This window comes from Sinocyclocheilus rhinocerous, unplaced genomic scaffold (assembly GCF_001515625.1).
Source record: "Sinocyclocheilus rhinocerous isolate Xijiao unplaced genomic scaffold, SAMN03320098_v1.1 scaffold802, whole genome shotgun sequence".
Taxonomy (NCBI): domain Eukaryota; kingdom Metazoa; phylum Chordata; class Actinopteri; order Cypriniformes; family Cyprinidae; genus Sinocyclocheilus; species Sinocyclocheilus rhinocerous.
The window spans coordinates 7,706-26,691 of NW_015642061.1; the positions used below are offsets into that span (position 1 = coordinate 7,706).

General features: G+C 42.7%; 1 protein-coding gene across 1 annotated transcript in view; it reads right to left on the bottom strand.

The window, feature by feature from the left end:
• Positions 1 to 4,365: 4,365 nt before the first annotated feature.
• Positions 4,366 to 18,986, bottom strand: part of LOC107755608 (nuclear factor 7, brain-like) — a 28,195-nt gene continuing 13,574 nt past the window's right edge. Inside the window, exons 2-6 of the mRNA XM_016572497.1 lie at positions 7,516 to 7,611; positions 7,059 to 7,289; positions 6,950 to 6,972; positions 6,728 to 6,867; positions 4,366 to 4,868 (exon numbers count right to left, since the gene is read on the bottom strand). Coding sequence (XP_016427983.1) covers positions 4,366 to 4,868; positions 6,728 to 6,867; positions 6,950 to 6,972; positions 7,059 to 7,289; positions 7,516 to 7,611 — 993 coding nt within the window. The remainder of the gene's footprint in view (positions 4,869 to 6,727; positions 6,868 to 6,949; positions 6,973 to 7,058; positions 7,290 to 7,515; positions 7,612 to 18,986) is intronic.

Consider the following 18,986-nt stretch of genomic DNA (forward strand, 5'->3'; position numbering starts at 1 on the left):
TCCACGACGAGTTCTGTCACATTGGTGACGTTGACCAATAGCAGCACAGAAGCTCTTTCATACACAGGTTTCAAACATGGCAAAACGAAAGAGAGATGATGGTGCTGCTAGGTGGAATTATGAGATGGAGGAAAGGTTCGTGGAGCTGTGGCAACAGTACTCCTGCCTGTATGATGTGTCACTGAGGGACTACCACGACAGAACAAAGAAAGAAAAAGGCTGGCGAACTATAGCGGAAGTGCTTCAGCAATGTTTACACTCTTGTTTTCGGAAGTCAGACGCTACAGTCTCTACTAATGAGCTGATGAGTTGAATCAGGAGGGAGACATACAAAATGTGCAGGGCTGGGGGCCTCCAGGACAGGTTTGAAAACCCCAGTTTTATTAATCTGTCAACAACTTTTTTAAAGGAGACCTATTATGCCCTTTTTTACAATATATAATATAAGTCTCAGGTGTCCCCAGAATGTGTCTGTGAAATTTCAGCTCAAAATACTCCACAGATCATTTATTTCATTTTGAAAATGCCTATTTTGAGTGGAAGCAGAAACACGCTGTTTTTGTGCATGTATCTTTAAATGCAAATGAACTGCTGCTCCCCGCCTCCTTTTCAGAAAAGGGCTGTGCCTTTACAGCTTGTACCTCAGATACTCTGCCAAAAAAACAAAACAATATTAGTTTAAGCTTCTGATATAGTGTTTTCTGAGTGCACACATCTGAAGCAGGCGCACATAAAGCGGCTGTCACACAGCATGTGAGTACTAAACTAAGTTCTCTTTCATGTCTTATGGTGCTTAAACTGTGAAATACACACAAGTTTATGTTAAAAACAAGTTACAAAAACAGTCGGTTATATCTGTGAAGGTAAAATAGCTGGGAAAGAAATTGCGTGTTTATATTAGATCTGTGTGGTAGCAGCATAATATACAGTAAATTAATTAATTAATCCACTGTTCTCTTGTCTCTGAGTCTGGGACTCTAAATAGTGTTCTGTGCTCATCTGTGCAGCCAACGGCAGAACAGTTAGCATGCTTTGCTCGAACTTTCATTAGCTGGGAAAGAAATTGCGTGTTTATATTAGATCTGTGTGGTAGCAGCATAATATACAGTAAATAAATTAATTAATCCACTGTTCTCTTGTCTCTGAGTCTGGGACTCTAAATAGTGTTCTGTGCTCATCTGTGCAGCCAACGGCAGAACAGTTAGCATGCTTTGCTCGAACTTTCACCATGGCATTAGAGCTGGTACACCGTTGTCACTTGCGAAAACACAATGACGGCTCCATGGGTGGAAACGTGCAGATTAAGGGGCGGTAATATTATAATAAGATCACTCACTGTCTGCAACACATTTTCTTCTCCCTCTTCGTTTTTTGTCCATTTAAAAGTCCTCCTCCTACTCCTAAGACTTTTTGACCTTAAGAGCTCTTTTAATGCTTTGTGAATAACTTTTATTTTTACTAGGACCTTCCCTTTTTAAGGGGAAACACCCACTTTTCTAAGAATTAGTTTGTCACTAGGTGGAGCAACTCTTTGCACTAAGAATTTTCATGAATATGGGCCCAGAAACTTACAACACTTACCAGGAAGAGACTGACTTATTTCTCTGAACCAGTTATTTCTATGCATGCATATTTCCAATATTTTGGTAACACTTACCATGCTTTTACCACAGTAACAGTGTTTTTACTGCAAACAATTTGTAAAGCACAGTAACCAGAACACTTACCATACTTTTACTATAGTTACTGTTTATTGTGTACTCTTTGTAGTTAAAGCACAGTAACACAACAATTACCATGATTTTACCACATTAACGTAGTTTTCATGTGGTATGTGGTATTTGTAGTTAAAGCACAGTAACACAACACTTACAATGGTTTTAAAACAGTAACGTAGTTTTAATGTGGTATTTGTAGTTAAAGCTCAGTAAAATTTGTAGTTAAAGCACAGTAACACAACACTTACAATGGTTTTAAAACAGTAATGTAGTTTTAATGTGGTATTTGTAGTTAAAGCATAGTAAGCACATCACTTACCATGGTTTTAACACAGTAACGTAGTTTTAATGTGGTATTTGTAGTTAAAGCTCAGTAACACAACACTTAGACAAGTCCTACTTTTTATTAAGATTTTATGACACTTTAGTCAAAGCTCAAGACATTTCTTAAAGGGGTCATATGATGCTTTTTTAAAGATCATTATTTTGTGTATTTGGTGTAACAGAATATGTTGACATGCTTTCATGTTCAAAAAACACATTATTTTTCAAATACTGTACATTATTGTAGGTCCTCTATGCCCCGCCTCTCTCAAACGCTTCGTTTTCTACAAAGCCCCCTCCTTCTCTGGTTTTGAGACTTTAGTCTTTGCAACTTCAGGGATCTTATCTATCAGCTTGTAACACTCCAAAGAGAAAGGAAAACTTAAAATCGCATCATATGACCCCTTTAAGAGCATTCCTGAGACATTTTATATATGCCTCTGATTTGTAACCAGCTGTAATCAAGTATTTCTATTTTAAGTATTTCTATTTCATTATTTTTATTTTTGTGGATTAGCAAGAACCTTTTACATCCATTTATTTCAACAAACAAATTATAATTCTAACCTCTATAACTGAAATAAACAGTTGTTTATTTACACCAAAAATTGGAAATATGCATGTATAGAAATAACTGGTTCAGAGAAATAAGTCAGTCTCTTCCTGGTAAGTGTTGTCAGTTTCTGGGCCCATATTTATATAAAAAGTATATATTTTTAAACCACAAATGCTCATCTTGCACTAGCTTTGCGATGGGCATGCGTGACTTCACGCGTTACGTCATCACATTGGAAAGGTCATGCACGTTTAGTTCTTCGTCTGTGTACTTCGGTTCAAAAAGGTAGAGTAGGGTGGAAATCTCCATCTCATTTTCTCCTCCAACTTCAAAATCGTCCGACATCATTGTTTTACCTTTTTTTTTGTAAAGCGAGTTTTACTTTCTTTGCACATTCGCTTTGTAAACACTGGGCCAGTACTTCCACTTACGTGACGTGCGTTACGTGCGACCTTACCAACGTGATTACATAATGCGTGAAGTCGCCTGGTGCGAGACCAGCATTTGTGGTTAAAAAGTATATATATATATATATATATATATATCAGTGGCGGGCCGTGCATTTTACACCTAGGCCTTCAGTGGCGTCTCTGCCCCGTCGGATTGCTTCGGCTGTGGGGATGAAGACGACAACTCCCATGATTCCACACTCAGTCACGCCGTCATCAAACTACGCCTTTGTCTATTTGTTTATTTTGAATATGTGCCCTCTTGCGGCGAAAATTACATATTGTGCCTTTAACTTTTGTTTCTGCATTCTCAGTGTTCCTTTCTGTAAGTTATCTTTTTACTTTATTAAAATCCTGAAACTAGATCCACATCCAAGACTGCTTACTTCATCCACCACCACATAACAGAACAACTGAGCGTTGTTATGGACCTAGCCTACCACACACACTAATATTCACTTATAACCTTTTATTGTGCTTGACTTAATGAACCACTGCGCACACAGCTCTCCTGTGTTGGTCCTCGAGGGACTTTTCAGCAATTTGTGGAGCACACTCTACAACTGGGTGGATCCCCCTTTACCTTGAACAAGGTGGAGGAGGAGGATTCCCCCCCCAACCCAACCTTTTTTTTGGGGGGGGGAGTAATGCTCCTCAAGCTTAGGCGGACACGGAGCTTGGGCTGCCACTTATGTTATCAGCCTGCACCATTTCAGCTACTGGACCCATCTCTGGGCAGACGAGACTGGCATCCAGTGTGGTGGACCCTCCATTGATGTTGGTCCGAGCGGAGTTTCATCACACCATGGCTGCCACGCCTAAGTCTCCAGCTATCATGGATGTTACACCAGTGTTACTGGGTGTCATGAAAGTCACATTTGAGGCTACAAGTATAAGAAGGATCAGTGAAAATAATGACAAACTAATCTTGTGCCATCCAGTCATGTTTATGATGAAGCTGCAGATGTTAATTAAATTATGACAATATTAAATTATTTATATTTATATGAAAGTCAAAATATGTATTATTCCTTCTTATAGAGACTGTTTGATTTAGAGTACCCCTAAATGTTAATTAATGCATTAGCTATCAAACATGTACCAACATGTAGTTAAGGCTGCATTATTCATGCATGAATCCTTGTGACTCCAGTCAGAGTTAAGGATAGCTCTTTGATTGATTCATGATTAGCTTATGTCTACACTAATCCATGAGTTCATGTAATTCAGATATTTGTACATGGTTATTTGTGTACCATTATTATAAAGTGTTACCAAATAAATATTGGAAACATGATAAAAGCAAGAACATCCAGACCTACAGGTGTAATGTGTACTGACTATTGAATGGTAAGATCTTAAGAGAGGAAGAAAATTCAAAGAATGGAAAGACGGTGTCAGTGAAGGTGGCTGTGAATGTATGTAGATGTCTGTTAGTTACAGGATCAGAGAATAACACAATTCCTCTGTCATAGTCCAGATCAACTCTCACACGCTCAAGCTTCTGTTTAACACGAAAACCAGACCCTACAAACAGTCCATACAACACACTCCAGACATCAGCCTTGAAGAACTCACGTCCCTTCCTTTTGTTTGATGCAGTAGTTACTCCAAGACTCCAATCTGAACTCTCTTTAACCTCCACATCCCAGCAGTGTTTTCCTGAGTTAAAACCCTCTGAACCAAAAACACAGCAATATTCGTCAAATCTCTCTGGATTATCTGGAAGCGGTTGTTTGCTCTCACTCCGTCTCACACTGGTCAGATCATCAGACAGGACAAGAAATGGATTTGCAGTGTTTGGATCCATAATCACAGGAGCTGATGAGACACAATCAACAGATGATTTTATTCTAATGTTCATATAATGATCAAGAGTGAACCAAAAACATTATTATGAATTATAACACTCGTCCTATTGATCAAACACATCAGACATTTTCCTCTGATCACTGTTATCAGTTAGAAACTCATTTTTATTGTCAGTGTTTAATAGCATCAGATACAAACATTAATTGTATGATTCAAACATTTGTGTCCATAAAGAGAAACTGATATTTTGGATAAGTTTAAATGAGAATCAATCAATCACATCTAAGATGAAAAACTAATGAATAATTCTGTGCATGAAACTCTGAGCATCTTCAGCATCATCTGATAATGTTCATTAAACTGGATCTTACTGTTAATGTTCCCTCTAAGTTGTGCGTGGCTGCACACTTCTTGCGTCGCGACCGCAAAGACAAAATAATGTGCAACGCAAAGGACAGTTGCAAAAATTAGTTGGGAAAGCCATTTGATTGAATTTTAGTAAATGCGAAATAATTGCAATGCTCTGGCAAACTGCTATAGAATTGGTGTCGCTATAGAGTTAAAACTGGTGAATACGGTTTACAGGTTTCATAGAAAGAGAATGATATGCGCCAAATGAGTCACTGTAGAAATCGAATACTTTAGTAATAGTTGCGGACAAAATAACTCAACATGAGAGCCAACGCAAGCGCAATTACATGTGAATTAAAACACCATCATGTTTTAAAGAAGAGTGGCTTGATTAGGTGCTGGAAATAATGGATGATCAGCACAGAACGGTAAAAAAAACTCAGAGACATTTACAGTTACACACAGGTGTAGTAGTGTGCAAACATAGGGAATACATAGGGATGCTTAGATAACTATATAACAGTTCACATGTTCACATTTAAAAAAATATTTAGCTCATAGATCTCAGTTTAAATGCTTCAGTGTTTCTATTCTATTCTGTTCTATTCTATTCTATTCTATTCTATACTGAACTATTACTCGTTGAGGGAGTTTCTCCATAACCACATTCCGTAACACACTTTTTCTACACACCCTTTCAAAATGGCAGGATTCATTCAAATGTTTTAATAAAAACGTTCTTATAATGAATTCCAAGACATTTATGAATGTTCCCAAGTGTAATTCTTGAGTGTTTCTTAAGAAGTTCTCAAATATTTTTTAAAGAACATCTTAAAATATATTTTCTTACAGAATCTGATGATAGGTTTTGACAGTTGTCTGATTGCTCTATATATTAGTAAGGTTGGCTTGTTTAATCTAACAAATACCTGAATCATTAAGTGGTAAATGTAACAATATATTTTATAATACAGCAATATGATTATTACGAACATTCTTTTCAAGATTTTGAAATCTTACATTTTGTCTTAAAAACAGATAAGAAACTCTTAAGTAACTTATACAAAATACTCTTTTTCCCTCAAGTTATAAAGTAATAATAATAAGAATAATAATAAGAAGAAAATAATTTTATTCTTAATGTTGTGAATCTGGCCTCAGCTCTCTAAGATTACAAAATTACACATTTTCTTCATGAACTCTAGAGACTGTCAGTAGTTCCTCTAGTAAAACAATCATAATGGAAAGTATTTGAGGAACTTGAGTTCACAATATTATATTTGTGGTTCAGTGTTTCAGTCAGAAGAATCACAAATGGAGCCTCCAGTTTCTTTTCACTTTTACACTGTTGAGTCTGTTCTGGACTTGAGTAGATGAAGAAATGAGAAACATTCTCAAAAAAAGTTAATTACATACGTGAACAAGTATGATCTTCACTCACTACCAACTGAAAAAATCTAGTACATTTGTGCCATGAAAACTGTATGTGTAAGAGCACAGATCATCTCCAGACTCACTATTTTGGACAATGTCCTGCATCTTCTTCCAGACTCTGAAGGGCAGGTTGCCCAAGTAACGTGGCACATGAATCAAAGCTCCAGAAGGCATCTGTGGATACGAAGGCGTCTGTGGATCTGGCTGTGATGAGATCTGGACTCTGGAAGAACATTCAGGAGTCAGAACTGCAGTGGCTTTGACTTCAGAAGCAGAGAGACCAGAGACACCAGCAGATCACTCACCTTTCCATCGAGACTGGAAACTTCTGCAGAACAAACACACAATTTATCATCAACAACGCAATCAATCAATCAGTCAATCAATCAATCAATCTATGATCTGAAATCAGACCTTTAGAAAGCAGACGTCATTGTCTTTCATCATCTCCTCCGTGTCTTTGATTGTGTGTGAAAGAGCTGAGATGTGTCTGTTGATCTCCTCCAGCTTCTCCTTCATCATCTGCTTCTTCTGCTCCTCTTCCTCCCTCAGTGCAGTGATTGTAGCTTCTTCTTCATCTCTGAGAAACTGATGAAGCTTCTCAAACTGCTGTTTAATCTGATGCTCTGTGTGCTCTGCTTGAGACTGAAATCAAACCACATTCACTTCAATCATCTTAATCAACACACATCAACACTTCACATCATTAATATCTGATAAACTCGGATAATGACATATAACAGAACCAGAAACAAATAGGTGCTTATTTATAACATCATAAACTGGAATTTATTATATAAAAAATAACAATCACAATTGCATATAGTGATCCTAAATCTGTAATTAAAATGACTCCTGATTGTTACCTCACCTTAATGTGTTGAACTGTTTTTTCAAACTCTCTTTTCAGTTTTTCATTGTGTTTAAGTTTCTCTTGTAAAGACTTCAGTGCTTTACTGAGTTCCTCCTAGAATTGAACACAACACACAAAACACCAGCTGCTTAGAGGATACAGTGCTATGAAAAAGTATTTTATTCCACAAACTAAGTTGAGCCATAAATCAAAATCTAGCACAAAACAAAGGCAACCAAAAGGTACTACTAAATACAGTTTGTAAATGACAATGTTATTTATTGAACTTAAAAAGTTATTAAAAATGTATTTGCCGCCATAGTTTCTAATTCCCCAAATAAATGAAACTCAATTTATAATGGGGCTCAAACAAAACCAGTTCTGATCACTGCCAAACCTGTTCATTCAAATCAACACTTAAACAGAACTTTTTCAACGGCATGAAGTTGGCTAAAATGTCTTAAACAGTAACACAATGCCAAAGGTGAAAGAAACTCCAGAAATGATGAGGAAGAAGGTGATTGAAATACATCAGTCTGTGAAGGGTTACAAAGCTCTTGGCCAGAAATAAAACAAATTCTAATTTAACCAAAAATAAAATATCAACAGGTACAGATGTTTCCCAACAACACAGCAGTAATGACTTTATGGATTTCTTTACTTGCAAGATTGATAATATCAGAAACAAAATAATAACCATGCAACCGCCTGCTATCATATTGTGCATCGTGTCAGACACTGTGGGCACTGTATCTCCAAAGGAACAATTTCATTCCTCCCTTACTTTAGGAGAGGAAGAACTGTCTGAACTTGTAAATTCATCTAAATCAACAACATGTATATTAGACCCTATACCTACCAAACTATAAAAATAGATGTTTCCAGAAGTCGTAGAACCTCCTTTTAACTTTATAAACTCTTCATTGTTATTACGACATGTACCAAAAACCTTCAGGCTAGCCTCTTATCATCTGATCATGGTTGTTTCTCTTTATCAATGATCCCTCTAAGCTGCGCGCACCAAGAAATAATGTGCCTCACACACGCAAAAATGAGACAAGGAGGATTCAGTTTCCTCGCGCCCCTCAGGAACCTGATGACCAGGTTGTGCTTTCCCAGAGATTCACCATCTACAGGATCATGATGTGCGGCAATTGTGGCAACATACACTTTTAGGGTGGAGGGAGACAGCCTTCGCTCCAACCCCTCCTGGAGGAAGGAAAGCACAGCTCTGATCGGGCATCTCCAGGGGTCTTCCCGGTGAGAAGAGCACCATTCAACAAACAGGTTTCACTTCAAGGTATAGGCATGCCTCATAGAGGGGGCTCTTGCCGAAGTGATGGTGTCTACCACCGCCTGGGGTAGATCACCTAGGACCTCCGTGTCCCATCTAGAGACCACACGTAGAGGTTCCAGAGATCTGGATGCGGGTGCCAAAGGGTGCCCAGTCTCTGAGAAAGTAAAGAAACTTCCTCAGAGGAATGCACCATGGAGGGGCTGCCGTGAGGAGCATCAGTTCTGGGAACCAGGTCCAGTTGGGCCAGTAAGGCGCAACTAGCAGGACCTGCTCCTCGTCCTCCCTGACCTTGCACAGTGTCTGTGCAAGTAGGCTCACTGGGGGAAACGCATATTTGCATAGGCCCCGGGGGCCAGCTGTGCGTCAGTGCATCCACTCCGAGGGTCCCCCCGGTCAGGCAATAGAACAACTAGCAATGGGATGTGTCTGGAGAGGCAAACAGGTCTACCTGTGCGGCTCCGAAGTGTCTCCATATCAGCTGGACCTTATGGGGATGGAGTCTCCATTCTCCCGGAAGCGCAGGCTGTCCTGAGAGCTCGTCGGCTGCACGATTGAGCAGGCCCAGAATATAAATGGCACAAAGTGACCTCAGATGCTTCTGACTCCATAGGAGGAGATGGCGGGCGAGTTGCGACATACGACGGGAGCGTAGACCACCTTGATGGTTGATGTACGCAACGGTCACAGTGTTGTCCGTATGGACCAGTACGTGCTTGCCCCGTAGCAGCATTTTGAAGTGGCCCAGCGCTAGGCGTATTGCAAGCAACTCGAGGCAATTGATATGCCAATTCAGATGGGGACCCATCCAAATACCCGAAGCTACATGCCCATTGTACGTGGCACCCCAGCCTGTGGTGGAGGCATCCGTGAACACAACAGCATGCCTGGACACCTGTACTAGGGGAGCTCCTGCCCATAGAAATGCAGGGTCCGATCATGGGCTGAAAGCTTGGTGACAGGTCGGAGTGATTGTCACTCGGGTGTGTGCCGCATTGCCACGCCCATCTCGGGACTCGGCCATGAAGCCAGTGCTGAAGCGGCCTCATATGAAGCAGTCTGAGCGGCGTTACTGTGGCTGCGGTTGCCATATTTCGCAGGATCCTCTGAAATAGTTTCAGTGGGGCCGCTGTCCTGCCCTTGAGAGAATTCAAGTAGTTCAGCACCGACCGAACACGTTCCTCTGTGAGGCGTGCTGTCAGGTTGACCGAGTCCAACTCCATACCAAGAAAAGAGATCCTCTGCACAGGGGAGAGCTTGCTCTTTTCCCAGTTGACCCAAGGTCCCAGCTGGCTAAGGTGACTGAGCACCATGTCCCTGTGTTTGCACAACTGATACCGCGACTGAGCCAGAATGAGCCAGTCGTCAAGATAGTTCCTTCGTGAAGATGTGGGGCGACAAGGACAGCCGGAAGGGGAGGACCTTGTACTGATATGCCCGTCCCTCGAACACAAAGCGGAGAAACGGCCTGTGCCAAGACATGAAAGTAAGCGTCCTTCAGGTCAATCGCTGCAAATCAATCTTGGGGACAGATGCATTTGAAAATGCGTTTCTGCATCAACATTTTGAACGGTAGCTTGTGAAGGGCCCGGTTCAAAACTCGCAGGTCCAAGATTGGTCGTAACCCACCGCCTTTCTTGGGTACAATGAAATAAGGGCTGTAAAACCCTGACCTCATATCGGCTGGAGGGACCGTCTCTATCGCGTCCTTCGCCAGCAGGACTGCGATTTCTGCCCGTAAGACAGAAGCACCGCTGGTCAGCACAGAGGTGAACTGGATGCCCCTGAACTTGGGGGGACGCCGGGCAAACTGAATCGCATAGCTGAGTCTGATGGTCCGAATGAGCCAGCGAGACGTGCTGGGGAGCTCTAGCCAGGCTCCCAGAGACCATACAAGCGGGACCAGAGGAACCACAGACGTACCCACGGTGGGGCAACGTGGTGGAGGACAGGGACCCGACTTGGAAGGCATAGCATCCCGAAGTGGGGTCTAGGTGTGCAGTGCAACATTTACCTGGCTCCAGTGTTGGGCAGGGGGCATGGGAGAAGGCATGGCATTCTCAAACCGGCCCCTGCTGCCCACTGGCGATAAGAGAGGAGGATGAGGCTGGCCAGGCATAGCGTGACACGTCATCCGCACCCTCTTGGAACCCAGATATAGTGGAAACTGCTATTTTTTTTTGATGGTTTGGGGAACAAAAAGGAAACAAAAGATTCTCCACCCGGCCCTCCTCCGGGGGAGGGAGTGGTGCGGTCACCATCTCCCGAAGAGCTGTCCCCTCCATCTCTGGGTTGCCCGTCTCGGGGACGCTTGTATTTACGCTTGCCGGCTGGTTTGGCAGGGGCCTGGATGGGCTGCGCTGTACCCCTGCAGCCAGCTCCCCGCTGTGGCCTTGGTGGATGCTGCTGCTGAGGCTGAGCAGGGGCGGAGGAAGCCGCAGGGGGGGTGCCCTCGGCGCCGAGCAGGCGTAGCAGCTGCAGCCGGCGGCGGGGTGAAAGCAGCAGCGGGCCGCCGGGGCAGGATATGCTTGATTGCCTCCGTCTGCTTCTGGGCAGCCGAGAACTGCTGGGCAAAGCACTCGACTGCATTGCTGAATAGGCCGGCCTGGGAGATAGGGGAGTCGAGAAAACTATATTTGTCGGTCTCCCGCATATCCGCCAGGTTCAGCCAGAGATGGCGTTCCTGGACCACCAACGTGGCCATTGTCTGACCAGGGAGCACGCAGTGACTTCCATTGCTCTCAGGGCGAGGTCCGTCACTGTGCACAGCTCCTGCATCAACCCTGGGTCAGAACTACCCTCGTGCAACTCCTTTAGTGCCTTGGCCTGGTATACCTGCAGGAGTGCCATGGCATGCAGGGTGGAGGCAGCCTGTCCAGCGGCTCCGTAAGCCTTGGCCATAAGAACGGACGAGAACTTACAGGCCTTGGATGGGAGATGCGGGTTACCCCTCCAGGTGGAAGCACTCCTTGGACACAATTGCACGCTCCACCTGGGGGGATCTCTGCGTATCCCCTGGCCGCCCCACCATCGAGGGTAGTGAGGGAGGAGGAGGCACCAGACCGGTTTTGGGCAGAAAAATGTCCCGTCCATGACCTTACATTTACATTTAGTCATTTAGCAGATGCTTTTATCCAAAGCGACTTACAAATGAGGACAATAAAAGCAGTCAAAACTAACAAAAGAGCAACAATATATAAGTGCAAATGACAAGTCTCGGTTAGCCTAACCTTCTAACCTTGTCACCTCCTCATGCACTTCCGGGAAGAATGGCACTGAGGCGGGGGCTGAGAACCAGCCCGGGCCGCCCTGAGATACCAGTCGTCTAACGTTGACGGCTCGGGATACGGTGGCTCTCTCCACTCGAGCCTGACCCAGAATTGACAGCTATGATTTCCCAGGCTGCCAAGGCGGTCAGGCTCGAGTGGAGAGAGCCACCGTGTCCCGAGCCGTCAACGTTAGACGGGCAATGCTACTCTCCCCGAAGGGGATAACGCAGCTGAGTCCTCATCCCCAGACTCCAGCTCACCCTCCGATGCCGCAATCGACATCTGGTCATCTGGAGGAGCACCGAATGAAATAATGAGGTATCATATTGATCACAAGTTTAATGTGGACTCAGTACTCAGACCATTGTTTTTCATGTTGCACATGTCACTCCTAGGAGATATCATTAAGCAGCCTGGAGTTACTTTTCACTGTTATACTAACGACACCCAGCTCTATATTTTCTCAAGGCCAGATCCAACCAATTTGCAAAAGTCACAAAATGCATAGTTGAAAAAAATGATTGACTAATAACTTCTTACTACTAAACTCAGAAAAAAACAGAGGTTTTGATTATTGAACCTAAAAACTCACATGCTTAAAGGCACAATATGTAAGATTTTTTTATTAAAATATGCAAAAACCACTAGAACAGTTTTATATATTTTGCTGACTTGCGTACTTACATTATCCCAAATGTTTCGAAGAATGTTTAAATCCAGAGAAATAAGCAATTTTAACTAGTGACACGAACCGTGTCCATATTGGCATTGTGTCGCCTGCCAATGACGTCATACACCCTCGATTTCCGGTTTTGTTTTGTAGAAAACATGGAAACACCAAAGACGCTTTAATATGCTATGCATTTTATTAGACAGGTGACGACCGCACAGAGTAGCATTATAACAGAACGTTCAAATGTATCTAGTATGATAAAAACAGCGCTGCTTACTTCCGCTGCTTTCCGCAAGGAGCGGAAGCAGTCGACTGTGGCATAATAAAAGCTCCACTGCTTTCGAGCCGTGTGTCGCGCTTGTTCAGCGGCCTCGTTTTGCTTTGACGGCTTTCCGCCTCCATCTGCTTCATACTACGACGCTAATAAATCTTTAATACATTAGCTCATCCATGAACATGATTTCTGCCCGAGTCCCAACGGATTGCTTCGGTGGTGGGGATGAAGACGACAACTCCCATGATTCCACACTCAGTCACGGCGTCATCTAACTACGCCTTTGTTTCTTTGTTTGTTGTGAATACACACCCTCTAGTGGCAAAAAATTACATATTGTGCTTTTAACTCTTTCTAATTCTCGAAGGATGTTCTGTTAAGTCCTCATCATCAGTTGAACTTGGGTGTGTTATTTTATAGCAATCTGTCATCTGAAGGCCATATATCTAGCATTTGTGAAACCATTTTTCCATCTTAAAAATATCTCTAAATTAAGACATATGTTGTCAATGTCTAATGCTGAAAAGTTAATCCATGCATTCATGACCTCACAGCTAGATTATTGTACTGTATTACTGGGTGGTTGACCTGCAGGCCAAATAAACTCCAGCTGGTTCAAAATGCAGCAGCCAGAGTTCTCACTAGAACGAAAAAAATCTGTCCATACTGTATATTAGCACGGTTCTGTCAACACTGCACTGGCGCCCTAATAAACATTGTATATATTTTTTTTATTCTACTTATTACTTATAAAGCACTGATTTAGCTCCTGTCACAGATATGTTCAGTTTGTTTTCGCTATCATGGACTTTGTTTCATTCATCACATGTCTTTCTTTGTTTGATTTTTCCGCCACTCCTGGTCACCGTCATAATGACTTCATTGTTTTCAGCTGTGTTTGATTAATTACCTCATTTGTAGTCACTCCTTAAGTTGTACCTTCCTTTCATTCTGTGTCCGGTCACTGTTGCGTTAAGTGTGTTTTGCTTCTGCCTGTTTGCCTGCTTGTTGGAATAGTATTATTAATCTTTGTGTTTTGGAATGTTATTCATCGTCTTCATCTCTCTTCCTGCATTCACCCATGACAGATGACCGGATTTGCTGTAGTGGCTCGTATGAGTCATTATTTTGTCACCTACATGAAGGACTTTTGCCATCTAGCCTTTATTGTAAAAAAACCCCAAAGTCATTGTTTTGGATCGGGGCTAATTATTACCATCCCGTTGACTTCCCAGACGCCTCTGGACTTAACTGGAGAGATGCCATCATTAGGTGCCTGAAGAGTGTCTTTTCCGGTCCAGAGCACAGCCAGACCAGAGCCGGAATCACCCCCATCGACCAGGAAGAATTTGTGTGAGCCCCCTGCAGATGGAGAGCTACAGCCTGCTTCGCCCAAGGAGAAGAGGACAGTGCTGACCCTCGCCCCAGAAGAGGAGACCCACAGTGAGTCTGACCAGAAGTGTGAGCCTGCGACATCAGAGGACGAGGGAGTAGTAAATGTGGACCATGGGGACTGGCTGACTGACTGGGAAACAGAGGCATTGTCTCCCACCCTATCCCACCTGGTACCTTCATCATTGCTGTTTCTAGACAGTATTAAAACTGTATTGACTATTAATTATTAATTTCATCAATCTGCATGAACTGTGTGATACTTACTGTTATCCTATCAAGATTTTTATTGTCACAATCGCCGCAAAGCTCAGCCTGTTTTGTATCCCTGCCACTGCCAGATGTTTACAGCTTTGGGCTGTCTCCAGGGATGCCCTGCTGTGATGGTGAGCCACAGACCATGCAAGGTCATGCAACCACCAGCAGCATCTGTGCAAGAGGATCCTGCGGCTCTGCCTCTGGCCTCTGATCCTTCGCTCCTTCTCGGTCGACCTGTCGGCTCCACCTTGGCTCCCTCCCACCTATGGCTCCACCAGAGACCCTTGGCCTTGTGGCTCCAACAGGTTCCCTTGTTCCACCGGCTCCCCTTGGTCAATCGTCACTCTACTTCCACCACGGACTTACGGCCATTTACTGTGCTCTGACCCTCCACCCCTATGGCTGCAGCAGTTTTCTCCCTCCCTTCAGCATCGCCCATGTCCTCCCGTCACACTGACTCTGCCTCAGCCCTCGAGTACTCTGGCTCTGCCTCCGATGCTCGTCGCCATGGAATCACCTAGGTCTCCAGCACCAGTGATGTTGCTCCGTTTTATCAACCTTCTGTCTGTGCATATGGATCCATCGGCCTTGTCTCCTGCAGTTGTCCCCCAGCTGTTGTCAGCCACTACACCATCTTGGCTCCTCCCTTCCTCGACTCCTCTGTCGGCTGTCATCACTGCTGGGCTCTGGGTTTGCGCCTTTTGCCACCATCGCCGCCAGAGAATCATCGTTGCCCACTAGCCGCTCTTCCTCAGTCACCGCCTCCTATCACCATCTCTTCACCACATCCTCGTCTACCTCCAAAACCCCCTCCATCCCTCCCTCTTCTATCATTTATTATGGTGCGAGGTCGTGCCTTGCCCGAGGGGGGTGTACTGTCACAGTTATGTTCAGTTTGTTTTAGTTATCATTGACTTTATTTGTTTTCATTCATCACATGTGTTACTTTGTTTGATTTTCCTGCCATTCCTTGTTACCATGGTGATCGTCATTATGAATGTTGTTTTCATCTTTCACCCATGACAGTTCCCCAGTATTTGAGTGAGCTTCTGTCACATTACAGTCCTTTGTAAGACCCCAAATGATCTCCCCATGAAACCAAACATCAGGAACTCACACAAAACAGATGCCATGCAACAAAACAACAAAACTATTCTGGAGAAGAGATCTCCAAAGAGAGCAAATGACCCCCACCATGCCAAAATTTATGTCCTTGCTCATTTACGACCCCCTCTCCTCTCTCCCTCTCACTCTTCTCCCCCAAAAGGCTTCACTGAACGTTCACTAAGAATGTCCATATACCACATATGTTGTATCTTGTGAATCTGTTGTTTTTCCCCTTCAAGTTTAGTATTAATCTAAAGGTCTCCGTGCAATTGGTAAAATGGTCTCAATTTTACAGCAGTCACATATATTATGAGAAAGATTGAAAACTTTTGAAGAATTGTGTTCTGCTGCTGAGGGGTGTGTCTCCCTCAGCATGTGATCAGAGTATTTTCCTATTTCCGGCCAGATGTGCCCTCGGGTCACGAGATCCTAACAAACCAGTCCGTGCAATTGGTAAAATGGTCTCAATTTTACAGCAGTCACATATATTATGAGAAAGATTGAAAAGAATTGTGTTCTGCTGCTGAGGGGTGTGTCTCCCTCAGCATGTGATCAGAGTATTTTCCTATTTCCGGCCAGATGTGCCCTCGGGTCACGAGATCCTAACAAACCAATATCTTTTAAGTTTTTACAACTGATTTGAAGATTTCTTTGTTCTTGTCTGGATATATGAGCGAAGTGGCATCATAGTCATTTGGGATTATGTAACCAGAAAACACCCACACTGTGTGTGAGCCTATGGAGCGCTGCATCCAAATCTCTTTGACATGATACATTTTTACCTGACAAATAAAATGTTATATTTGATTTATTCTGAACTCTTCTGAAATCATTATTTCTAATAGATTAAAGTGCAGTCTGGGGTTTCCGCAAATCTGCGTCCAGGATAGATCAAGTGAATTTCTGTGCGACATCGGGTCCTTAATGAACAAATAATTGAAAGTATGGGATATTCAAAATAGTCAAATGTCTAAATTAATACATAATTGATATTTGTGATCCAGTTTTTAATTAGAAATACAGCCCAAATTTAATAATCACTTGAAACTGGAGTCATATTAAACACGGAGCTAGACTAAAATTTAAACTAAATCTTGATAAATTAAGTGAACTTTGCAGAAGCGCAAGTAACAGTCTGAACATGCAGGAAACCTTCAACCACCATTGGATTCTGTTGTTGGGCCAGTTTGGGTGGTCCTTACACCCTCATGCCCATTATGCTCTTATTTAGCACCCAAACTCTGGAACAGTCTTCCTAGCATTATTCGGGAGGCAGGCATACTCTGCCAGTTTAAATCTAGATTAAAGACACTTTTTTGCCTTAGCATACACATAATGCACAAACACAACTATACAATGAAACTCCCTATAAAGGGACATTAGGCTGCATTAATTAGAGCATCTGGAATCAGGGACATTTCCCAATAACAATGTCCCTGGTTACATCATAAGAAGAACTGCATCTACACGCATGTTAGTCTGTCTCTTCTTTATTCTGAGATTGACATAGTCAGATGCATCCAGTCCCTATCCAGACCAGATGGTAGAGCTGCTCCCGTGAGTGTCCACAACACTGCCTTTCACAATCAGTAAAGACCTTGATGAGACGAGTTACCGGATACTCTACGGCCAGAGTACGACCAGAAGAGAACTGGTCCCCAACTGAACCTAGTTTCTCGCAAGTTTTTTTTTTCCCCATCCATCACCATTCCTGTCACCTGATGGAGTTTGGGTTCCTTGCCACTGTCGCCTTTGACTTGCTTAGCTGGGGTCGGTAGAGCAGCTTTATAGTTAGGGATGTGCATCTCCATAACTGAGGCCGATGCAATACGCATCTCGATGCATAGCCAACGATACGATACATTGAAGATACATATAAAGTAGCTAGCGATGCGATGCGATACGATTCACCCCTATTACGATGCAGTGCGATCCGATTTCGATTCGATCCGATTCAACACAATACGATTCGATGCAATGGAAAAATTATTTATTTGGTTCAGACAGACAGCAAATCATAAATTAACTTATGTGTCTTCTGACTTCTAACGCCTCGAGGCCTGTTTCATAAAACAAGTTTACCAAATAGGCCAGGCTTATTTCAGTTACATAAAACAAGTTTACCAAATAGGCCAGCCTTATTTCAGTTAGCATGACTCACTGTCAAATGATTTGGTTCCATAAAACAAATTTAAGAAAGATCAAAATCAGTCACTGTGGCAACTTATGCTGGAAAGCTAACCTGGTCCAGGGCAGGCAAACTGTCAGACTAAGCTGAGCTCCTCTAACACTGAACAATAGGATTGCAATGATATTACCACTGACTCGCTCACATACTATCATAGTGTAATGAAAGTCAACTGAAGGCGAGCGTAGTGAGAACCCAAGTGCAGTTTTATTCAAACAAGGTGAAATCCATAATCCAAACAAGATACACAGACTTGACTTGATTTGACTAGGCATGAAACAGACTCGACGTGGCATGAACAGACTAGACTCACCGACAGCAGGTTACAACATCAAAGTTAGACAAAGAACAAAGGCAACATGAGGGCTATTTATATCAAGCATTGAAGGTCACATGACAAAGACAAACCAATGGGGAACAAGGCACATGACTAAAGCAACCAATGAGAACATAACACAGACAAGGGAATCACATGACTAGACAATAACCAATGAGAGCATGACACATACACAAGGCAGAGAGACATGAGGCAAGGGAAGCATGACACTAACAGCAGGGACCAAGAAACAATTACAAAATAAAAGACATGAAAACATGAACAAGAAACACAACCCAAAACACCACATTACAACAGCAATAATATTACATTGAAAGAAAATTGAGAAGCATTAAAATCACTAAACTAAAAGTTAAAATCACTAAATTCACTAAATTTTTTAACTGTTATAAGAAACACACATTAAGTAGCAATTAAGTAATAAGCTTAGTAATTAGAGTAATTAGGGCTTACATTTTATTTACCCATTACAATAGTCCCTTTACAGTTACTGCTATCATAAGAATACACCTATATGTAGGTTTAAAATTCAACAAAAGGCACATTTAATGTCCAACAATGAATGTTTTAGCAAAATGCATATTTGACTCTGCACGCTCCGTCTGTTTAGCGTGCATGCGTGCATGTCGCTCGTTCACTCGCGTATGCCTCGCCCACTCCTGACAGCAAGCAAAATGGATATATTTGATATATTTGC